Here is a 21,127-nt window from a genome sequence, read left to right on the forward strand (position 1 = left end):
GAGAGCCAGAGTCAGAGGACCTATGTTCCAGTCTGGACTTGAATATTTTTATATTATTGTACCAACTTCAGATACCTCCTCTATAAAATGGAGACTAGATGATATCTTAGGACTCTTAACCCTATGATTTTATTCTAACACTAGTAGTCCTGCGCAAAAACCGTGGGCCAGGAGCTCTCTGCGGGGCCTGGCCGCTCCGTGCCCGCTGCCTAGAGGCTCTCCACAACACAAGCATTGGCACCCCGGCCTGGCCAGAGGCCCATCTGCGGCCGGGCACGGAATGCTCACGCTGCCCACTCTCAGCAGTGCCGCCCCGCCCGCCCCCCCCCCCCAACTGGGGGACTCCAGCGGGGCTGAGAGGACTGGGCACTGACATCTTTGTGATGGAATGATGATTAATTTGCATATTACCCTTTTATTAGATGAGAATAGGTTGCCCTGGCTGGTGTTCTCAGTGATTAGAGCATCAGCCTGTGCATTGAAGGGTCTGGGGTCTGATTCCTGGTCAGGGGCTCCTGGTCAGGGGCACATACTTGGTTGCAGGTATGATCCCCGGCCCTGTCAGGACACATGCTAGAGGCAAACAATCAATGTGTCTCTCACATATTGTTTCTCCACCCTCCCTCCCCTTCTATTCTCTAAAAAAAAAAAAAAAATCTATGAAATAATATCCTCTGGTGAGGATTAAAACAACAAAAATAGATGGCTTCTTGCTGGAGATGCCTGGATAGCTTTCTCTCTCAAGAGGTAACAAAGGTGCTTGGCAGTTCAGTAGCTAAGGAAGGTAGAAGGAAAGCTGGCTTTATATACAACCCATCTTTCTCTATGGTGGCAAATTATGCCTCCTCTCCAGACAAAAGCCTAATCACAGGTCCTAATAGACTAGACCTCTCTGTAGCTAATCAGAAAGACCTATACCCAGGAGTCCAAGAGTCACCACTAAGCTTTTCAAATGGACACTCTTGGATCAGGGCACAGATCTAAATATGTCTAGGTTTAAGTAAGGTATGGGAAAGAAGAGGCATGGAGAACAGGGTTGGAGCAGGAAAGGCCATAACTTCACTTTATTTGTATTTCCTCCCACACAAAACCATCAAAACAGAAAGAGAGATGATCAGGGAAAGGGCTGAAAATGTGTTCAATCTGCACGTTCTCAGGGCTGTTCCAAGGAGCGCTTGAGGCTGAGTGCCTATTAGAGTAGCTTCAGATCTAGCACTAATTCCTCATGCCTTGGCCTGAAGTCTTCACAGATTGGTGGCTTGAGCCTTGTAATTAATTCTCCTTTGCCCACCTTGATTGTAAGGCAGGAAAACAGAGTGAAATGCTCCTCTCTGATGGGCAAGGGGAATCACAGCCCACAGATGTAGTGCACCTTCTGTGCTATAGGAGCAGAAGCTGAAGCCGCTTCCGGACATTTGCAGGCTTGGCTAGAGACCAATGGTGTATGAGCGGCCTGTGGGATTGTGAATAGCAGAACAGACTGGTGCTGTCACAGCCCACTCATACCACACCTTCTTGGAATTGCTGCATCGCCAGAAACGCACACAGATGGTTTGGCCTTCACGTACTGTAATGGGCTGCTGTAAGAAGAAAGATGAAATTTTAGGGTGGAGCTAATGAATTATATGTGGCAATGTACTGAGCTAGGTATGGAGATAAAATGATAAAACATGACATCCCAAACCTCATGAAATTTATTTGAAATCTATCAGAACAAATAATCAGAACTGAAAAACCAGACACTAAGCAAATAATCTAAAATGTGATCAGTGTGTGAACATGCAAGGGGGAACGCTAACTTAGTCTAGAAGGTCAGAAAGTTATGACAATAAGAATGTTCAAGGAAGCCTAGAAAATAAGTTAGCTGGGTGAAGAAGTAAGCAAATAATTTTACAGGCAAAGGAGAAAGGTATGAAAGCCTGAGGCAGGAAAGATGGTATATCAGAGGTACCAAAAGCCATTCCACTGGACTGAAGCAATGTAATCAAGGGGACAGTAGCTGGAAAGACAGGCTAAAAACAAATCAACCAAGTCTTACAAAGTAATGCTCAGGATTTTGACTGTTACCCTAAGGACAATGGGAAGGGTTTTAAGCAGGAGAGAGATACAATCAGATTTGAGTTTTTAAAAGGTGATTCTTACTCTAGGTAAAAAATAGAAGAGCAGCTGGAGGAGACGTGGGGAAGCCAGGGAGAAGGCCACTGCAGATTTTCAACATCTACAATTGGGATCCAAGCACATGAGAGCAGGACATGCTCTCCATACCCAACAGCTGAAGTTATTCCTTAACCTATGGAGTTTTAAAGGTGATTCCTACCTTAATGGGAAAGAAGATGGGAAACCATGAGAACATCCCAGGAGAGTGAGTCTCTGGACGGATACCTATGTGGACAAAATAATGAAAAAATTGAGGTTCTCCATAACAGTGCTTTTTGACTAGGTTGAGAAGTTTCTGGATTACTTTGAAACAAGTAATCAAAGATTCCCATTTCTGACTCCTGGGCTCCACGTAATTCTAAATGAAACATGTACATGAGCTTCCCAGGTAGTACATGCTCATACCCCACCATCCAGTGCCCAAAACTCACTCAGAGTGATATCCTGATAAAGCACAGTCTCAAAGTAGCCTGCAAAGCCATGCAGTACTGTATTCACCTCCACGGGAAACTCCAAGGTACAGTAGCGGTTGTTGTCAATCATAGGATCTGTCAGGGAAAAGCTGTGTGGGTGACAAAGGGCCAGAAGTCCTAGACAACTTGGTAAAGAGCAAGACCAAGGGAAGCTTAGAAAAGGCAGACCCAGACAGCAAGGGAAAAAACTAGGAGGGCGAGCTCTTACACACCCAGTCAGAGGACAGACACACAGGAACCCACCTCTGTTGGGATGGCTGAAGGTAAAACAGGGCTGGGGTGCAGACAGCTGGTGGAAATTGTGCAGTCGTACCACATAAGGCATCTCAAACTGGGCCTGACCCGAGAGAAAGAGGGCAAAAACTGGATAAAATAGGTCACAGATACCTACTTCCTCAGGGAAAGAAGCTCAAGTCTGAGGAACATGGAAAAGAATGAACACAAACTTTCATTTCGACCACTTTCCCACATCCCCAACTCCTCCTCTACCTCACCATCTTCTGGTGCTAATACAGAAAAATAAAGAACTAAAGAGAGGAGTCCTCCAGAAGAAAGTGTTTGTTGTTTTTTTTACCTCAGGGTCACGGTCCTTTTCCCGACAGGCTCGGACCTCATTGTACAGCTTGGAGGAGGAGATAGGAGCCAGAAAGGAGGTGTACTCCCCAGGGATGCTCACACCATCATCTGCAGTGCAGGAGGGTTACATTAGTTCCGAAGAGATGGAAATGGTATATCTGTACGAACTGAAAGCTCAAACTCACACATCCAAACAGACTCAGGCAGCTCAATGTTGTCACATCCCCAGGCCAACCTGCTCCCAACTCCTGTCACAGGGGATTCCACTTCCAGGTTAATTTACAGAGTCACAAGATTAAAACTGCCCTGGCCGGTTACTCAATGGTTAGAGCATCGGCCTGCAGTGAATGGTCACAGGTTTGATTCCTGGTCAAGGGCATGTACCTGGGTTGCAGGTTCGATCCTGGGCTCCGATATTGGCACAGTACATGCGGGAGACAATCAATCAATGCCTCACATTAATGTTATTCTCTCTCTCTCTCTCTTCCCCCCTGCTCCCTCCCTCCCACCCTCTCTTAAAAAAAAAAAATCAATGGAAAAAACATACTCAGGTAAGAATTAACAAACAACAACAAAACAACCCTGGAAGGAACCTAAGATATTCTAAATGAGTGCTTAACTTTTGTGAGGTCACAAAACTCTTTGAGATCCTGATGAAAACTAAACCAAAGGTACATATCACAGCAACTCAGGGAGTCCACAGACCTCAGATTAAGTGTCTCTGCTCTAGTCTACTTCCCTCATTTTATTTTATTTTTAAATATGTTTTTATTGATTTTAGAGAGAAAGAAAGAGAGAGGGAAGGAGAGAGAAACATTGATCCCAACCAGGATCAATCCTGCAACCTGGGTATGTGCCCTGACTGGGAATCAAACCGGCAACCTTTCAATGCACAGGACAACACTCAACCAACTGAGCCACACCAGACAGAGCTACTAATCTCATTTTATAAATGTGAACATTGAAGTTCAGAGAGATTAGTTCATTTCCTATGGGCACTGACCCAAGTCCAACCCTCCTCCTCCTAAACTCTGTAACCTCCTCTTAGGTTACTGTCTCACCCAATCCTGCCATTCCCCCATCCTCACAGCTTTCCCAGTTGATAATCCAATCCCCTTACTCAGTACACCCCAGCTTGGAGGCACCTTTTAGGAAGTGCTGGGCTCCATCTAGGCACTCAGGTGACAGTTCATTATCAGCAAAGGAGCCCAGAAGCTCACTGACAATGATGTCTGCTTTCTCTGGAGCCACCCATTCCCGCATGTCCGATGACACTACTGTCACCTGGCTTCCCCATTCTTCAAACTGCCAGTTTTCTAGTCTAAAACAGAGATGATACAGGTAAGGACACTGATAAGAAAAACTGACACTGGGGACAAACTTCCCAGCAAAAGGGTTGCTACTCACGTCACCACAGCATTAGGGTTCTTCTCCACGGCATACAGCTTTATACGCCGGTCAGCTTGCTTGGCTGCCCGCAGGGAAGCGTTCACTAGGGGACCCCGGCCTGCTCCCAGCACCATCAGCACCCTAAGAAAGGGGTAGAGTTAAGCTAACTCAGCATATAGAGAAGTAGGCACACAAATCTCCGATCGTGGGGAGGCTACTCACTGAACATTGGTGTCCTTCCCTTCATCTGGCACTCGGTCTAACAGACATTTATAGATGGCCTGGTGGAAAAGAAGAGAAGACCTCATGTCTATAATCCCATCCTCACCTAGGTCATTCCGGACCTGTGCTTGACCCAATCTTGGACCCACACTGTACCTGTTGGTATTGAGAGTATTTGATGGGGTCCTTTTCAAATACTTCATATGTCTGAGATTCGAGATTGTCCATCAGGGGCTGATGAATGAGGGGAAATAGGCAAAATAAGTTAGCCAGTTTCTGAAAAGGATAATGCACCAATTACCAAAACCTTCCCACCATTGTTGCCTGAGCTTTGGCAGGATTTTAGAACACCTACTCTCAAGAGACATTCCCCACCCCACCCCCAACCTTCCTCCAGACCTACCTGGAGCGGGGACTGCAGATAGTCTTCATAGCCCTTGGCAAAGAGTTCATAGGCATTAGGGGGAGGGCGGTTCTGGCTTAAGTATTCCAAATACTGGAGGTAGGAGCAGAACTCCTTCTCTGAATGGTGGTTGGTGCCTGTGATGATGAACTGCACCTCCAACTGTGAGAGAAGTCAGACCATCAGATACAGTCCTTACACCAAGATTCCAGGATAATATTATGGCTTATGGCCAGAGTCCTAGCATAAAATAGGTCCCAGCAGTTCTCCAAATACCAACAAAAGCAGCATAATGCTTCAAATGAATTTAACTTATAAAGCCTTCCTATGCCATATAAGCATCAGCCTGGCTCAAAGAGCCCCATGAATACTTGCTGTAACTTCTTTTTTTTTTTAATTTAATAAATATTTATTGTTCAGATTATTACAATTGTTCCTCTTTTTCCCCCCATAGCTTCCCTCCACCCGGTTCCCACCCCACCCTCTGCCCTTACCCCCATCCCCACTGTCCTCAGCCATAGGTGTACAATTTTTGTCTAGTCTCTTCCTGCATTCCCCCACACTCCTTTCCCCCCGAGAATTGTCAGTCCACTCCTTTTCTTTGCCCCTGATTCTATTATATTCACCAGTTTATTGTGTTCATCAGATTTTTAATTCACTTGATTTTTAGGTTCGCTTGTTGATAGATATGTATTTGTTGTTCATAATTTTTATCTTTACCTTTTTCTTCTTCCTCTTCTTAAAGAATACCTTTCAGCATTTCATATAATACTGGTTTGGTGGTGATGAACTCCTTTAGCTTTTTCTTATTGTGAAGCTCTTTATTTGACCTTCAATGCTGAATGATAGCTTTGCTGGGTAGAGTAATATTGGTTGTAGGTTCTTGCTATTCATCACTTTGAATATTTCTTGCCACTCCCTTCTGGCCTGCATAGTTTCTGTTGAGAAATCAGTTGACAATCGTATGGGTGCTCCCTTGTAGGTAACTAAGTGTTTTTCTATTTCTGCTTTTAATATTCTCTCTTTGTCTTTTGCTCTTGGCATTTTAATTATGATGTCTTGGTGTGGTCCTCTTTGGATTCCTTTTGTTTGGGGTTCTGTGCGCTTCCTGGACTTGTAAGTCTATTTCTTTCACCAGGTGGGGGAAGTTTTCTGTCATTATTTCTTCAAATATGTTTTCGGTATCTTGCTCTCTCTCTTCTTCTGGCAACCCCATAATTCGGATGTTAGTATGCTTGAAGTTGTCCCAGAGGCTCCTTACACTATCTTCATATTTTTGGATTCTTTTTCTTTTTGCTTTTCCGGTTGAGTGTTTTTTGCTTCTTTGTTTTTCAAATCTTTGACTTGATTCTTGCGATTCTCTAGTCTGCTGTTAGATCTCTCTATATTTTTTATTTCTGTCAGTGTATGCTTAATTTCTAGTTGGTCCTTTTTCATATCCTTGAGGGTCTCGCTAAATTTATCGGCCTTTTCTAGGAAATTCTTGAAAAACCTTATAACCGTGGTTTTGAACTCTATAGTTTGCTTTCCTCCATTTCTTTCATTTGTGACCTGTTTCTTTGTCTCCGCATTTTGGCTGCTTCCCTGAGTTGATAGAGTGGCTTTGTGTGCTAGGTGTCCTATAGGGCCCAGTGGCTCTGCCTCCCCAGTTACCTGAGGTGGACACTCTTGGTGCACCCCTTTGTGGGCTGTGTGCACAGTCTTGTTGTAGTTAAGCCTTGATTGTTGTTGGTATCACTGGGAGGAATTGACCTTCAGGCCAATTGGCTGTGAGGATCAGCTGTGTCTATGCTGAGAGAACTTCTGTGCTGGAGACACCCTTATTTTTTTTATTTTATTTTATTTTTTTTTAATATATTTTATTGATTTTTTTACAGAGAGGAAGGGAGAGAGATAGAGAGTTAGAAACATCGATGAGAGAGAAACATCGATCAGCTGCCTCCTGCACACCCTCCACTGGGGATGTGCCCGCAACCAAGGTACATGCCCTTGACTGGAATCGAACCTGGGACCCTTCAGTCCGCAGGCTGACGCTCTATCCACTGAGCCAAACCGGTCAGGGCTGGAGACACCCTTATGAGACAAGATTTGCAAAAGCCTCTGAGCTCAGCTTGGATGGGGCCGAGTCTCAGGGCGGAGCAGACAGCATTGGTTTCCCATCAGCCCTGCCCTAAGAGGCCCCTGTGTCACAGTGTCCCATGGTAATCGCTGCAAGCACCTCTGAGAGAAAGCCGCCCTCGAGTTCTGCCCGCTGCCAGACAGTCCAGTTTCTCCCCGAATGAGTCTGGGTCCCCAGAGTCTCATCCGGAACTGGAGTTCAGTGCAGTTGGGAGCTTTTGTCTCCCTCTCGCTTGAGAAAGCCAGCCGCACACTCAGTTGCCAGTCCTCTCCGTGCGCACGTCTCAGTACCTCTGCCTCCTACAGCTCCTCTGAGTCTCTGTGTGCTTTTCTTTCCTTCTAGTTGTAGAATTTCCACTCAGCCAGCCTTCCTGTGGTTCTGGATGATGTCCGTTTTGTCTTTTAGTTGTAGTTTTGAAATTGTTGTGCGAGGCAGCAGTTTAGGTATTTACCTATGCCGCCATCTTGGTTTCTCCTCCTTGCTGTAACTTCTTAAGTGAAACCTTCTGCAAGGTTCTCTTGAGATCTGGTAACTTTTTTAATGTTTCTGGGGCTTCCACTGACATTTGCCTTTTTCCTCTCAAAACCCCCAACTCTGCTGAAAATGTTCTCCAGAAACCAGAGAGGAAAGGAGTCAGCCCCACAGGAAAAAGAGCATCACACATATGGGAATAAGGCAAAAGGATTAGCTGGAGAACCTTTAGAACCATTCTACCACCCACCTTAAGCAGCCGGAAGATCAGCCTCTGGTGCATCTTAGAAAGAACAGGAAATCCCTTCTTATTGGTCAGGAAAATGCTGGTGGGAAGAATAGCTGCTTTGATGGGCTCCCCAAGCCAACGATCAATGACATGATTAGATGGGAGGTCAGCTCCAATTTCAAGAGCTACACAGGGAAAAGAAAGACCTGTGAACTACTGCAAGACAAGAAGCCTTTTCTTGCTCTTTTGTGCAAGATCTATTTTAGCAAGGAAGCCTCGCCCCCGCCCAATGGGTGTGGCTCAGTGGTTGAGCGTCGACCTATGAACCAGGAGGTTATGGTTCGATTCCCAGTCAGAACACATGCCTAGGTTATGGGCTTGATCCCCAGTGTGGGGCATGCAGGAAGGAGGCAGCCGATTGATAATTATCTCTCATCATTAATGTTTCATATCTCTCTCCCTTTGTCTCCAAAATCAATAAAAATACATACAAAAAGGGCAAGGCAGCCTTGGCTGGTTGCTCAGTGGTCAGAGCGTCAGCCTTTAGAATGAAGGGTCATGGGTTCGATACACTTGCTTGCAGGTTCCCCAGCCCCAACTGGGCGCATGCGGGAGGCATTCAATGGATGTGTCGACGATGTTTCTCTCTCCCCCCCCTTTTCCTCACTGCCTTCTACACTCTCTAAAAATCAATGGAAAAAATATCCTTGGGTGAGAATTTAAATAAGTAAAATAAAAGCAAGGCACACTGAGGCACAGAAAAATAGCAAAACTTCGCAGCAGCCAAGTCTACATGAAACTTCTGATTCTTATTCCAGGTCAGAAAAGGGATAACTATCCTTCATGAACTTACCCACCGCAATCCTCTTGCTATAGTCACATAAGGTCCGGAAATTGTGCCACCTGTCCAGAGTCAAACACAGAAAAATACCGTCAAATATGGCCCACCATAGCTCAAGGAGACCGTCTTATAGGTTCCATCCTGTACTTCCCTTCACCCTACCCTTTGCCCTGGAACAGCAGCAAAGGGAGACATACCACATCCATGTCTTCTCCTCTCCACTGTACTCCTCTGTGTGCGCAGCGGGTGCATTCTCAATTATATCATCTCTCAGGTCCTCTGGTGCCACCAATGGTACTCGCATCCAGAACTGTACATGAACAAGTACCCTACTTAGAATTTGTTGGGTCCAGAAAGCTTCCTTCAATTAAAAGCTCTTAATCCAAACCTCAAGTTAATCTATTATATGCTTCCCCCAAATTTGTGATTACATGTGCATGTACATGTAGCTTATGTATATTATATCCTTATGTAAATATCAGCCTTGTCCTATATTTCAACCATAAGTTTCTCGGAATAATTTTATATTCTTTATCTTTTATCAATCTCTGCTCACCACTTTTAGACAGCTGCAAGTAGTACTGACATTTTAGTTCTGCCAAATGTACCCTTTAATGAATGGCTAGGAACAAGAAGGTACATAGCACACCCAGACTACCAAAATATGCAGCAGGAAAGGAGGCCCTCAGCCATACCATGGAGGAGTGGTGGCCAGTGTGGATGTGGTTGGTCAAAATTCTGGCCAGGTTTGTGTTATCTTCCTGATTTAGTGGCAGCAAGAAAGCTGGAAGACCTAAATATGCTCCAAAATTCAGCTCCTGTAACATGGCCTGGAATGGAGATCAAGAGGAAAAGGTTAAGAGTTAGCAACCCAAATAGTTTTAATTGCATTATATCAGAGTTACTGAGTTATTGGGGGGAAAACTATTTTCCCCATCCAGCTTTGTTACAAACCTGATCTTTAGAAAAATCCAGAGAAGTCAAATAATCTTACCGCCTCGGAGTTCCTGCGGATCTTCTCCACTTTTGAGTCTGGACGAATCCATGGAGAAAGCTTTCCCACAATCAGGGTATTCCAGTCTACACTCCCCAACCAAAAAAGACAAAGATTGAATGAGGTTAGGCACTTTACTCATTCAATTTCTAGTTCTTAACAGGGAATAGAAAATAGAAATGAGAGACAAAGACTTTTTCTATCACAGATATGGGATAGGCTGATGCAAATTAGGAAACTAGGGCTTTTAGCAGGTAAGCAAGGAAAAAAAGAATTATCTATATCCTAGGGACTAATCAATATATCTAAGCCAAGAAAGAAGAATGAGGGCTCTGCTAAAGCAGAAGTTGTTAACTGCCTCTAATAATTAAGGGTTATATGGGATGCTCCCTACCCCTTCCTGACAGCAGTAGGTCTGATCGTGTCTGGGGGCCCGGTCGATTCTTAGCAGGTTCCTGAGTGAATTCCCTCTTGAAACGCGGGTGGAAGACAGGCATGCAGAGGAAATCAAACCTACAACCGTGACAGACCCAGAGTCGTCATGTAAAGAGCAGCAGTGCCCAGAGGTCCAAGCAACTGGATTAGGCTATCGGATTCTGCACAACCCTTTCAGCTGCCACCATCAGTCAACGGACTGCACTGCTGAGTTCAGCCCACCTTGGGGCATTATCACTTCCGCTGCTTTGTGCCTCAATATCTCCACAAAACACAGCCATGGAAAAGATGAGTAAGGGAAAAAGATGAAAATCCACACCAAGTGGATTTTCTACTCCTCTGTCACTGGTTTTCCAGGACTGTCACATCCAGATCCATCCCAGTACTGCCCACGCCTCCCCCTGAAAGGTTTATCTCTTCTCTCCCTAGCCCCTTAACACTTCCTCCCACTTTCAGACAATAATTTCGCTCCTCAGGGCCCTTGGAGGTCTATACGCCCCTTTTTTGAGTTTACCTGGCAACTCCCCCGACTTTTGGACTCAGTGAGCACACACCCCAATAAGTTTTTTTTTTTTCCTAACGCTCCAAGGCCCGAGGCTTCTCTCCCCAAGGTGTGTACTGGTATCCACCCACCCCCAGCCCATCTTATTCACTCCGACCCCTTCACCCCAGCCTCTCGGGTATGACTAGTCTGCCTCTCTCCGCCCTCGAATTCGGACCCCGCATTCCGCCCGCGGAGATCCGGGCCCTCACCCCTGCTTGGCCACAGCCCCCAGTGTGTCAGCTATTTCGGGGACGCAATTCAGGTCCCTGCCGCTGGACACGCGGCTCCCACCGGCAGCTCCAACCGCCATCGCCGCCATCTTTTCCCTCGCCTAGTCCACGCCGGGATTCCTTAATACTAGCAGCCAATCACAAAGCCGGGAGGGGTAAAAGCCTCCGGAAGGCGGGACGAGTCGCCCTAACAACCAGAGCATCTTCCCTGGCTCCAGTGGCCCTTCCGGCCAATCCGCGGGCTGTACAGTGACGTATTGCGTGGCTCCGAAACATTGACCAATCTCAGGGTCTAGTTCTTGACGAGCATCAGTCTCCCATAATGCCTCAACTATTCGCAGAATTTCGTTGAGAAACTACAGGTCCCATGAAACCCTGCAATGTAAGCTTGAAGTATTGTCGCAGAAAGTAGCTCAATTGTCTTAGGGCCAGTGGCGCAATGGATAACGCGTCTGACTACGGATCAGAAGATTCCAGGTTCGACTCCTGGCTGGCTCGTATAGACAAAGGGTTTATATTTGCAACTCATGGGTAAAATTCCTTATTGCACTAACGTCTTATTTTCTCTTTTATACTAATGTTCCCTCACTATCTTCTCCTTCATTTTCAGGACTTAAATTAGTTGAGTTCTGCGACCATCTTATGTCAGCTTTTTCCGTTACCTAATTCAAAGATGGTTCTTGTGTAATTACTTACATCTGAACCTGGGTTAATGGCTGGTGCTCTTAAAATAGGCTTTGTATGGGCCTTAGTGTGTTATGTGTAAATAAATTGTGGCAATTCAGCCACTAGATACTCCAAGTGGTTCTAAATCTCAAACACAAAATTTAAATAAATACCTAAACACACATCCAAACATACACAGGAAGATGGAAAAAAGAAATTCATGATGAGCAATTACAGTAGAGAGGAGTCATGAACAGCCTGGCACAGGCCTGAGAGAATCTCTACATTTTCTTTTGTCAATACCTGATAGAGGGATGGAAAAGAAGGAAAGGAGTGAAGAAAGGAAAGACATAGGGAGGAGAAAGGGAAATACCTGAAGGCAGGGAGCCCAGAGGTGCTGAGGGTCTCGCAGCGGCGATGAAAAGGCGAACAAAAAGCCCTAAGCGGGAGGCAATGACAGAACTTAGGGACCGACTGGCAGAGAGACATGAGAAAGAGAATTCTAGGGTGATGCTCAGGGTTCTGGGCTCTCCGTGAGACAAGAAATGAAAGAAACCGTTCCGGGAGAATCAGGTTATGGGTTTGGAAGTGCAGAATTGGACCTCTAGGGGGCGCTGTACAATAGTTGGATGAACAGTGACCTGAACCAGACAAAATTTAGAAATCTCCAGAAGAGAGGTAGTGAATGAAGCCAAGAGACTGAATGAAATCACCATTGCCCGTGGGGGACAAAGTCCTGGGAAACAAGGGAAGGGTGTGGGTAGGATAAGCAATAAGGACCCCTGGGTGCAATGTGAATATCCCAAAAGGATAAAAGTCCAAAAGCCCAAGAACTAAGGAGATGCCTATGAAGCCAAAGGGGGTTGGAGATGCTTTTGTTCCATCTTAGTCTTCATTCAGTTCCTGCAGGTTTATTATTATTATTATTATTATTATTATTATTATTATACTTTATTCCTTAGAACAGCTTTAGATTTACAGAAAAGTTGAGCAGAAAGTACAGTAAGTTCCCATATGCCACCCTACAGCTTTCTCTAGTTCTTTTTTTCTGTTTTGTTACTGATTTTAGAGAGAAAGGGAGAGAAATATTGATTTGTTGTCCCACTTATTTATGCATTTATTAGTTGATGTTTGTATATGCCCTGTCTGGGGACCAAACTCACAACCTTGGCATATTGGGATAATGCTCCAACCAACGAGCTACCCTGCCCCTGAAGCTTTCTCTATTATTAACATCTTAACATTGCTATAGTACATTTATTACAACTCATGGACCGATATTGAAAACATTATAAACTAAAGTATATAGTTTATTCAGGCTTCCTTAGTTTTTGCCTAATGTCCTCCTTCTGTTCCATCCCATCCAGGATACATTACATATAGTGGATATGTTTCCTTAGGCTCCTCTGGGCTGTGACAGTTTCTCAGATATTCCTTGTTTTTGATGACTTTGAGGAGTACTGGTCAGATATTCTCCTCTATTGGCATTTGTCTGATGGTTTTATTATGATTAGATTGGGATTATGGATTTAGGGGAGGAAGATCATAGAGATAAAGTGCCATTTTCATCACATCATATCCAGAGTACATACTATGGACGTAATTTATGACTGTCAATACTGACCTTTATCACTTGACAGAATTACACTCCCCTCTTCCCTCTTCCATCTTCCACTCTTTGGAAGGAAGTCATTATGCGCATCCCACACTTAAGCAGTGGAGAGTTACACTCCCCCTCCTTTAGGGTGGAGTGTCTACAATATTTATTTGGATTCTTCCCTGCAGGTCTTATGAGTAGGTGGTTGTCCACAGGAAGTGGGTGAGTGCTCCGCTGACATTTTCAGAAGTATGAAAGAGTTGTTGAGGATGCTTGCTTGTTCTCTGTCCCAGCTGTGACCAACCAAACTGCATCACAGAAGACTTAGTAAATGTTGTTTCTTCTTTAGAAGCTAATTATCTGGGTTGTGGACCATCTGTGCTCCTGGCATCTTCCTCTTCATGTCAAGCTGGCTGGTCTGTTGATTGTTAAGTAACCCATCCATGGGAGAGAAAGAGAGAGAGAGAGAAAGAGAGAGAGAGAGAGAGAGAGAGAGAGAGAGAGAGAGAGAGAGAGAGAGAGAGGAAAACCTATAAAACAATAATGCCAGCTTTGCCATCAGTTAAAATAATTTTCTAAAGGATTTGTGTAAAAAAGAGCCTAGAATTTATGACTATCCTTAAAGTAAGTTTAGATGGGTTGAATTTCATTTGTCTGTTATATCTTCGCTTTTTCATTCAAAATGGCCTCAGCTATATGGCAAGCATAATGCTGAACAATTCCCAATAATTCCATACCACATTGCTCCTCACCTTTCCTACAGCCCTTTCTTGTGTCAAAAAACAAACAAACCAGCATGTACTGTGGGTCTGCCTGTAATAGCCGTAGAGAAGCAAGAGGAAAGGCCTGAAAAAGAAATAGAGAACCTGGTAAAGGACTCTTCCAATGTATAAAGTCAAAGCTGGTGAAGTCTACCTACGCCCTGCTTTGTCTGCTCTGCCCTGCATGCTGAACTCTTGTGCTCAGAAGCATGGGAATCACTGTTATACTCCTACACTGGATGTAGGCCTGGCTGGGATGAAGACAGAAAGATGATAGAACAAAAGGGCAAATACCATGGGTGAGAAATAATGTTACTTTCTCCAACAGGAGCTAGTGACCAACGGGCCAGAGCACTGGAAACTGTCCTGTAAGGGAAGGAGTACCCACTCTCAGACCATCTTCCAATGGGCCTGCCACATTCCTCACCTTCAGGCCCAGTTCTACCTGAGCTTGTTTCTATGTAAACACCTCCAGCCCATTGTAAACCCTCCTTTCATCTTCTCTTGTGCTGCCCTCCTCCCTCAGCACTTACCTCCCTCCCCAGGACCACCTTCACTCACCTCTATGCCTGTCCAGCCAGCTAAATTCTTCAACATCAAAATAATGGCCCATTTGACCCTCCTACTGCTTCAAATTGCTGCTTCACAATCAAGGCTGTCCTCCAGCCACAAAAGTGGCAGAGTTACTGAGGCAAAATAATCTGTGCTGATTTGCATTCTCTTCCTTGTCATCTTCTATTATATGGTATTTATCTGTCAAATAGAAAGTGGAAACTGTTCTAGAACAGGAAAAGATGGGAAACTACACAATTTGTTTATGAAGCCAGAATATACCTAATATAAAAACCTGTCAGCCCTAGCTGGTTTGGTTCAGTGGATAGAGCATCAGCCTGTGGACTGAAGGGTCCCAAGTTCCATTCTGGTCAAGGGCAATGCCAGGGTTGCAGGTTTGATCCCCAGTAGGGGGTGTGCAGAAGGCAACCAATAGATGATGCTCTCTCACCATTGATGTTTCTATCTCTCCCTTCCTCTCTAAAATAAATAAATAAGTAAATAATTTATAGAATAAAATAAAATAGCACCCCCCACACACAAATCTATAGATCTGTCTCACTTCTGAATATAAATGCAAAATCCTAAAATATTTAAGATTAACACATAAAATTCAACAGTATATTAAAATATAATTATATACAACAACCAATTAGGGTTTGTTCCAGGAATTAATACAAGGTTAGATATTAAAAAATTTATTTATGCAATAGATCAAAAATAAACCAAACCAAAAAAGTTTGCTAATTTAAAAAAAATATTTTTTGTTGATTTCAGAGAGGAAGGGTGAGGGAGAGAGAGAGAGAAACATCAATGATGAGAGAGAATCACTGATTGGCTACCTCCTGCACACCCCCTACAGGGCATCAAGCCCACAATCCATGCAAGTTCCTTTGACCAGAATCAAAACTGGGACCCTTCAGTCCACAGGCTGAAGCTCTGTCTACTGAGCCAAACTGGCTAGGGCCAAGATAATAATTTTTTTTTTTAAGGTAACTGAAGGTATTTAATCTAGAGAAGACTTGGGAAACACATGATAGCTATTTTAAACACTTAAAAGGGCAATCACAGGTGAGAATTACTAGAATTCCTAATACCAATGGTAAAATCTAGAGGTATACTCTGACTGGATATAAAGATTTTTAAAACATGACCATCTAGGAGTGTTCAAGTAGGGTCAGATGACCAGTGATCAGGAATATTTCCTAAGCAGGAGCAAGTAAGATCTGAACCACTGTTATATTGGTAGTGTGTTTGTGGTGTTCCTCAGTTAAAGAACTACTATACGCAGCTTCAGTCCAACAACTTACTACTCCCGCCCCCATGGGCTTGCATGTTGGTTACTCTAAACAGGAAGCTGGGAAGGCAGTAATACTGGATCCTGGAATATAGTCAGACAGAAGCCTTCATGCAGATACTCTTTCCAGTTTTCCAAACACCCACTCACATGTGGTCTCAAAAACACCCAGTACCTTTACTTAGCTTTACCCACTTCACAATATGCTCAATATAAGCAATTTGACTCCCAAGCCTAGATCAGGCCTGAGTGTTTCTTGTGAGCCAGTTTAGGCTGAGGAGCCTTGAGAGTTTGTGGAGGGCAAGCCTCCCTGCCCTCAGGGGGCCATGATGACAGCTGAAGTCGATGGAAGGAGAGGTATCTAAGGAATCCTGGGAGGCAGGTCTAAAGGTCCAGGCCTGGCAGCATCACTGTCCAAGAAGGCCCCAGTTTCTATGGTCTATGCATGGGGCCATTTGTTCTTGGCAGACTTCATTCAAGGGTGTTGTGTGAACCATGACTAGGGACTGGGCGAAGGCGATGGCTGGTTAAAGAGAAGCCAGGCCCTAGTAGAGGAGGACAATTGGAACACAGCATTGAAGTGGGCTCGGCTTTCAAGCAGCATACGGTGGCCCAATGGGGAGGTGAGTCCACAGACAAAATGGATCCGAACCAGCCCTGACTGCCCCCCAGATACGAGCCATCCATAGGAGTCCAGGTTTGGGCTGAAACGTACTTTATGAATAGCCTCCAGCTGCAGCCTGCCCAGACAGAGCTGAGCATGCCCCTCTCCCTCCTGCATACGCAGCACTGGTTCTCTACGGAACAGATCATGGAAGGAACCCAAATCTGTGTCTTGAAAGAGCAAGTAGTGATGGTTGACAGTTTCAGCATAAGTTTGAGCCTTGGGTGGGTTAAGGGCTCCAGATGCAGCAGAAGAGTGGTCTTGACCTTCAGGACTATCCTGATACGGCATCAGATCTGCTTTATATATAGGAAATCTTCGCTCTACAGGTCGCTTGACAGTTATTGGGTTCAGTGCCATATCAGGCAATATAGCTGCAGTGAGCTCCCCGGATGTATTTCCTGCAGCTATTGTCCCAAGCCAGTCGGATCCTGAAAGACTCCAGACAGTGCCTTTACGAGGAGCAGTGAAGTAGGCCTTGAAACCAAGGTAACCAGCATCAATATAATGAATTCCACAGAGTCCATACGAAGCATAGCAGTTGTCCTGAGCCACAGTGACACCATTGTAGGGGAGCAGCCAGGCCAGCTCTGTACTCAAGAAGCGCTTGATAGAGTTTATTGGTTCATAAGGTCGTTGAAGGTCCCAGAATTTGATTTTCCGGTCGCTCCCTGCAGACACTATGAAATGACTGTTGGCTTTGCAGCACTGAAGGGTACACACAGCCTGGTCATGGGCTAGGAAACCCTGGAAGGGGTAGAGCTTCAAAGAGCCATCAGAGAGCTGTATCCGCTGCAAGGGCGAGTTAGTGGGAAGGTTCCAGAAAACCACCATGCCATTATAGTATCCAGCAGCCAGGTGGTGGTGGGGCCGGGTGGGCATCCAGGCCAGGCTAAGGCACTGACCACACTCAGAGGGGTCTGATACTTGTACAGACCCCACCTGAAGGGTTGCCACACATTGAACCTTATAGATGGCAGGTTTCATTGCATCTGGGGGCTGCTGTGCCAGCAGGGCCTCAGGATGGGGCAGACTGAACAGCAGCACCTTCCCATCTTAGCAAGCAAGAGCCAAGAGACCCAACCGAGGCAAGAGAGGAGCCTTCCGAAGGGTGCCTGGAAGTTCCCATGCTCCACTGGGGCAGAACTTGAGGTCCCAAATGCAGCCATGGTCACAAGCAATCCCATAGACCAAGTGGGCCCTGTTGCCAGGACAGCTTTCTTGCTGCAAGGTCCCAAGGCCCCAGAACTGGAGTAGCCCAGGACCCGAATGAAGTTGGCTCAGTGAATGTGTCTCCTTCATGTCAGGACTGGAGAAAAGGGCCACATACTGTGAGGCTGCTGCCCCCTCTGGCACTGGGCACCAGTCCAGAGCCCAGAGAGGTCCCCCTGTGAAGAAGGACACATCCCAGCGCTCTGGGTGTGCTGTGATTGAGCTAAATCTGTTTATGCGGTAGAGTGTGCCATCTTCAGGAAGTCCTTCACGTTGCACAGAAAACAGTGGAGACTTCTCCTCCTGGGGCAGGTAGGGAGCTGCCTCAAGTTCAGATAACAGGTGCCACTTCCAGGCTAAAGGGATCCATTCTGCAAACTCCCAGTATGAATGCTTCTGTTCTCGGAGATCCTTGGTGAGATGGAGGCACTTCCAGACAGGAGCCATGATGTGATTGGATAAGCCATTGGGAGCCATGTCCTGGCAGTGCAGCTTCTGCTTCCCTGAAGTGGATCCTCGTGGGGTATTTTGGGGCACAGCAGGCTCAGGGTCAGATGAGCTCTAACTTGGGACCTCACTTTCTCCTCCATCTTCAGCCTCAACCTTGAGAACAAAGTCTTCATCTCGTGTGATGTCATCCTCTTCTTCTCCACCTTGACAGACTGACTGTTGCCGGATCTTCTTTGGTTTGGTGGGGCTGCTCACCTTGGGGCTCTCAGGACAGGACACTGGAGCAGGCAGGGCTGTTGAGAGCTCTTCAGCCAGTTCCTGAAGATACAGAAGTGCCACTTGGGCAGCCCTTCGGCGGGGTCGTTGCCCAGGTGGAGTCTCAAAGTCCTCAGGGGGCCTCTTTGGAGCTGGAGACTCTGGCTGATCTAGGCCTTTTGACAACTTTAGCAGTAGCAGCTCTGCCTTGGTCTTTCGACCTCGTTTCTTAGGCATGGGGGTGGACAGAGGGTTGGATTGATCTAAGTGACCAGGAGCCAGAGGGGCTGATGGAGGATTAGGTTGTTGGGGCCTTTTGGGGCCTTTCCGTGTCCTACCACCTCTCTTCCGGCCAGGCTTTGAGGCCCTAGGCTTTGAGACCTTTGACATCTCTGAAGAAAGATCTTGCTGTTCCAGTCTGGATAGGCTTTCCTGTTCTGGAAGGAGCTTTTTCTCATCAAGAGAACCCTCAAATCCGGACAAAGAGGTAGGCAAAGACATCTCTATGGAAGCCTCTGTACTGGCTGTTCCTGAAGTGGTCCTGTCATCAAGCTGATTTAGCACCTCTTGTCCAGGAGAGTCTACTACAGTCACATTCCCCACAGGGCTGGCCCCCCCCAGGGCGACATAGCCGACCCCGCAGGTATCCATCAGCACCCCCTAAAATGGTTGCCCCCTCACCAAAGTCCTTCCGGAAGTCCCCAAGATGATAATTTTTAATAGCCATCAAATAGAAGATGGCAAGTTAATTCCATTTTCTATAAACATTCTTAATAGTCTTAATATTCTTCATATATAAATACATGTACATTTATATATGAAGTCAACAATTTATGTAAAGATAAAATAAAATAAGACTGTCTAGTCTCATCACTGTATTTAATATTCTGAAAATTTCAATACAATAAGACTGAAAATTTAAAAAGAGGGGGTTATAACTTTTGAAAAGAGTGAGGCAAATTTATCATTGTTTCCAGATGATATGTTGTATACATAGAAAATTCATGAGAATCAATTCTAAAATAATGAGAATTAATAATAGAATTCAGAAATGTCACTTGATATAAGACAAATATAAAACATTAGTGGCCCAGTGCACGAAATTTGTGCACTCGGGGCAGGGAGGGAGGTTCCCCAGCCTGGCCTGTGCCCTGTCACAGTGCGGGAGCCCCGAGAGCCATCGCCCCAAAGAGGTAGGCCCTGCCCACCCATCCAGGGCTCCTCGATGGATTGCCCCAAAGAGTTAGGCTGGAGCCAGGGGAGGCCTGTGAACCCCTGGGCCGGGCTGTGGCAGAGGCCTGCAGACCCCCAGTGCAGGCATGTGGAGAGGCCTCTCTGCCGTGGCCCTGCCCCCGTCCCCGACACTGCAAGTCCCCACCCACCCGCGCCTGCTGCACACACAGCCTGCTGATCGGTTGTTACTGTGACAGCATACTGACCAATTTGTATATTACCCTATTATTGGTATAGATATTTGTAGCCTTCTTATACACTAAAATATAATCAATTAGAAGACATAATTAATAAAAAAAATCCTGCCCTGGTGGGTTTGGCTCAGTGAATAAAGTGTCAGCCCACGGACGGAAGGGTTCTGGGTTCCATTCCAGTCGAGGGCATGTACTCCAGCTGGGAGGCAACCAATCGATGTGGCAGACACATCGATGTTTCTCTCTCCCTCCCCACCTCCCATTCACTCTCTCTAAAAATCAATGAAAAAAATATCCTCAGGTGAGCATTATAATTTTAAAAATCCCAATAACATAATAGTTAAGATCACAGCTGGTGGAGCCAGATGTCTTGTTCATTCATTTACTAACCATGTGAACTGAACCCCTCTGAACTGTTTCCTCATCCACAAAATAAGAATGTAAATCTTGTAGAGCTGTTTGAGGATTAAATTAGTTAATACAGCCCTAACCGGTTTGGCTCAGTGGATAGAGCGTTGGCCTGCGGACTGAAGGGTCCCAGGTTCGATTCCGGTCAAGGGCATGTACCTGGGTTGCGGGCACATCCCCAGTAGGGGGCGTGCAGGAGGCAGCTGATCGATGTCTCTCTCTCATCGATGTTTCTAACTCTCTATCCCTCTCTCTTCCTCTCTGTAAAAAAACAATAAAATATATTTTTTAAAAAATTAGTTAATACAGTAAAGCATTTAGAACCTACCCTGCATATAGTAATATTAGTATTTACTCCATTCACAGTGGTTACAATAACAGCACCATAAAAAACTTTACTGTGCCCTAGCCGGTTTGGCTCAATGGATAGAGCGTCGGCCTGCAGACTGATAGGTCCAGGTTCGATTCTGGTCAAGGGCATATGCCGGGTTGTGGGCTCAATCCCCGGTAAGGGGTGTGTAGGAGGCAGACAATCAATAATTCTCTCTCATCATTGATGTTTCTCTCTCTCTCTCCCTCTCCTTTCATCTATGAAATCAATTTAAAAAATACATATTAAAAAATGTTACCAACATTAAAAAAACACCCATCTTATCTGTAACCTTACTGAAAAAATGTGAAGAACCTATGAAAGAAAATTATAAAATTTTTCTAAGAAATATAATGAAGGAAATATAATGAAAGACTTTATAACA

At 45.4% G+C, this 21,127-nt stretch overlaps 2 protein-coding genes across 4 annotated transcripts; both read right to left on the bottom strand.

The window, feature by feature from the left end:
* Nucleotides 1-1,037: 1,037 nt before the first annotated feature.
* Nucleotides 1,038-12,227, bottom strand: PRMT5 (protein arginine methyltransferase 5). 3 transcript variants are annotated; one of them, XM_080685847.1, is made up of 17 exons: nt 11,063-11,196; nt 10,269-10,387; nt 9,875-9,960; nt 9,576-9,710; nt 9,078-9,190; nt 8,893-8,942; nt 8,061-8,224; nt 5,221-5,382; nt 4,974-5,051; nt 4,818-4,876; nt 4,614-4,736; nt 4,352-4,527; nt 3,205-3,314; nt 2,874-2,967; nt 2,589-2,705; nt 2,318-2,382; nt 1,038-1,580 (listed from the first exon to the last, which is right to left on the bottom strand). In XM_080685847.1, exons 1-17 carry the CDS (start codon nt 11,170-11,172, stop codon nt 1,428-1,430), a joined length of 1,914 nt encoding a protein of 637 aa, XP_080541973.1. In that variant the 5' UTR covers nt 11,173-11,196; the 3' UTR covers nt 1,038-1,427. The 3 variants fall into 3 exon arrangements, with proteins under 3 accessions (XP_080541973.1, XP_080541975.1, XP_080541974.1); XM_080685849.1 differs by lacking the exons at nt 10,269-10,387; nt 11,063-11,196 and adding an exon at nt 12,123-12,227; XM_080685848.1 differs by lacking the exon at nt 10,269-10,387 and having other exon boundaries at nt 11,063-11,187.
* A 4,200-nt stretch (nt 12,228-16,427) lies between these two features.
* On the bottom strand, nt 16,428-19,188 carry LOC308238457 (general transcription factor 3C polypeptide 2-like; the record flags this gene model as incomplete). The annotated part of the gene is given in 5 exon segments (XM_080650346.1): nt 16,428-16,500; nt 16,502-17,676; nt 17,680-17,844; nt 18,064-18,393; nt 18,397-19,188. Coding segments are annotated over 5 exon segments (2,535 nt in total).
* Nucleotides 19,189-21,127: the final 1,939 nt, after the last annotated feature.

Source organism: Plecotus auritus (assembly GCF_963455305.1).
Source record: "Plecotus auritus genome assembly, chromosome: 1".
NCBI classification, from domain to species: domain Eukaryota; kingdom Metazoa; phylum Chordata; class Mammalia; order Chiroptera; family Vespertilionidae; genus Plecotus; species Plecotus auritus.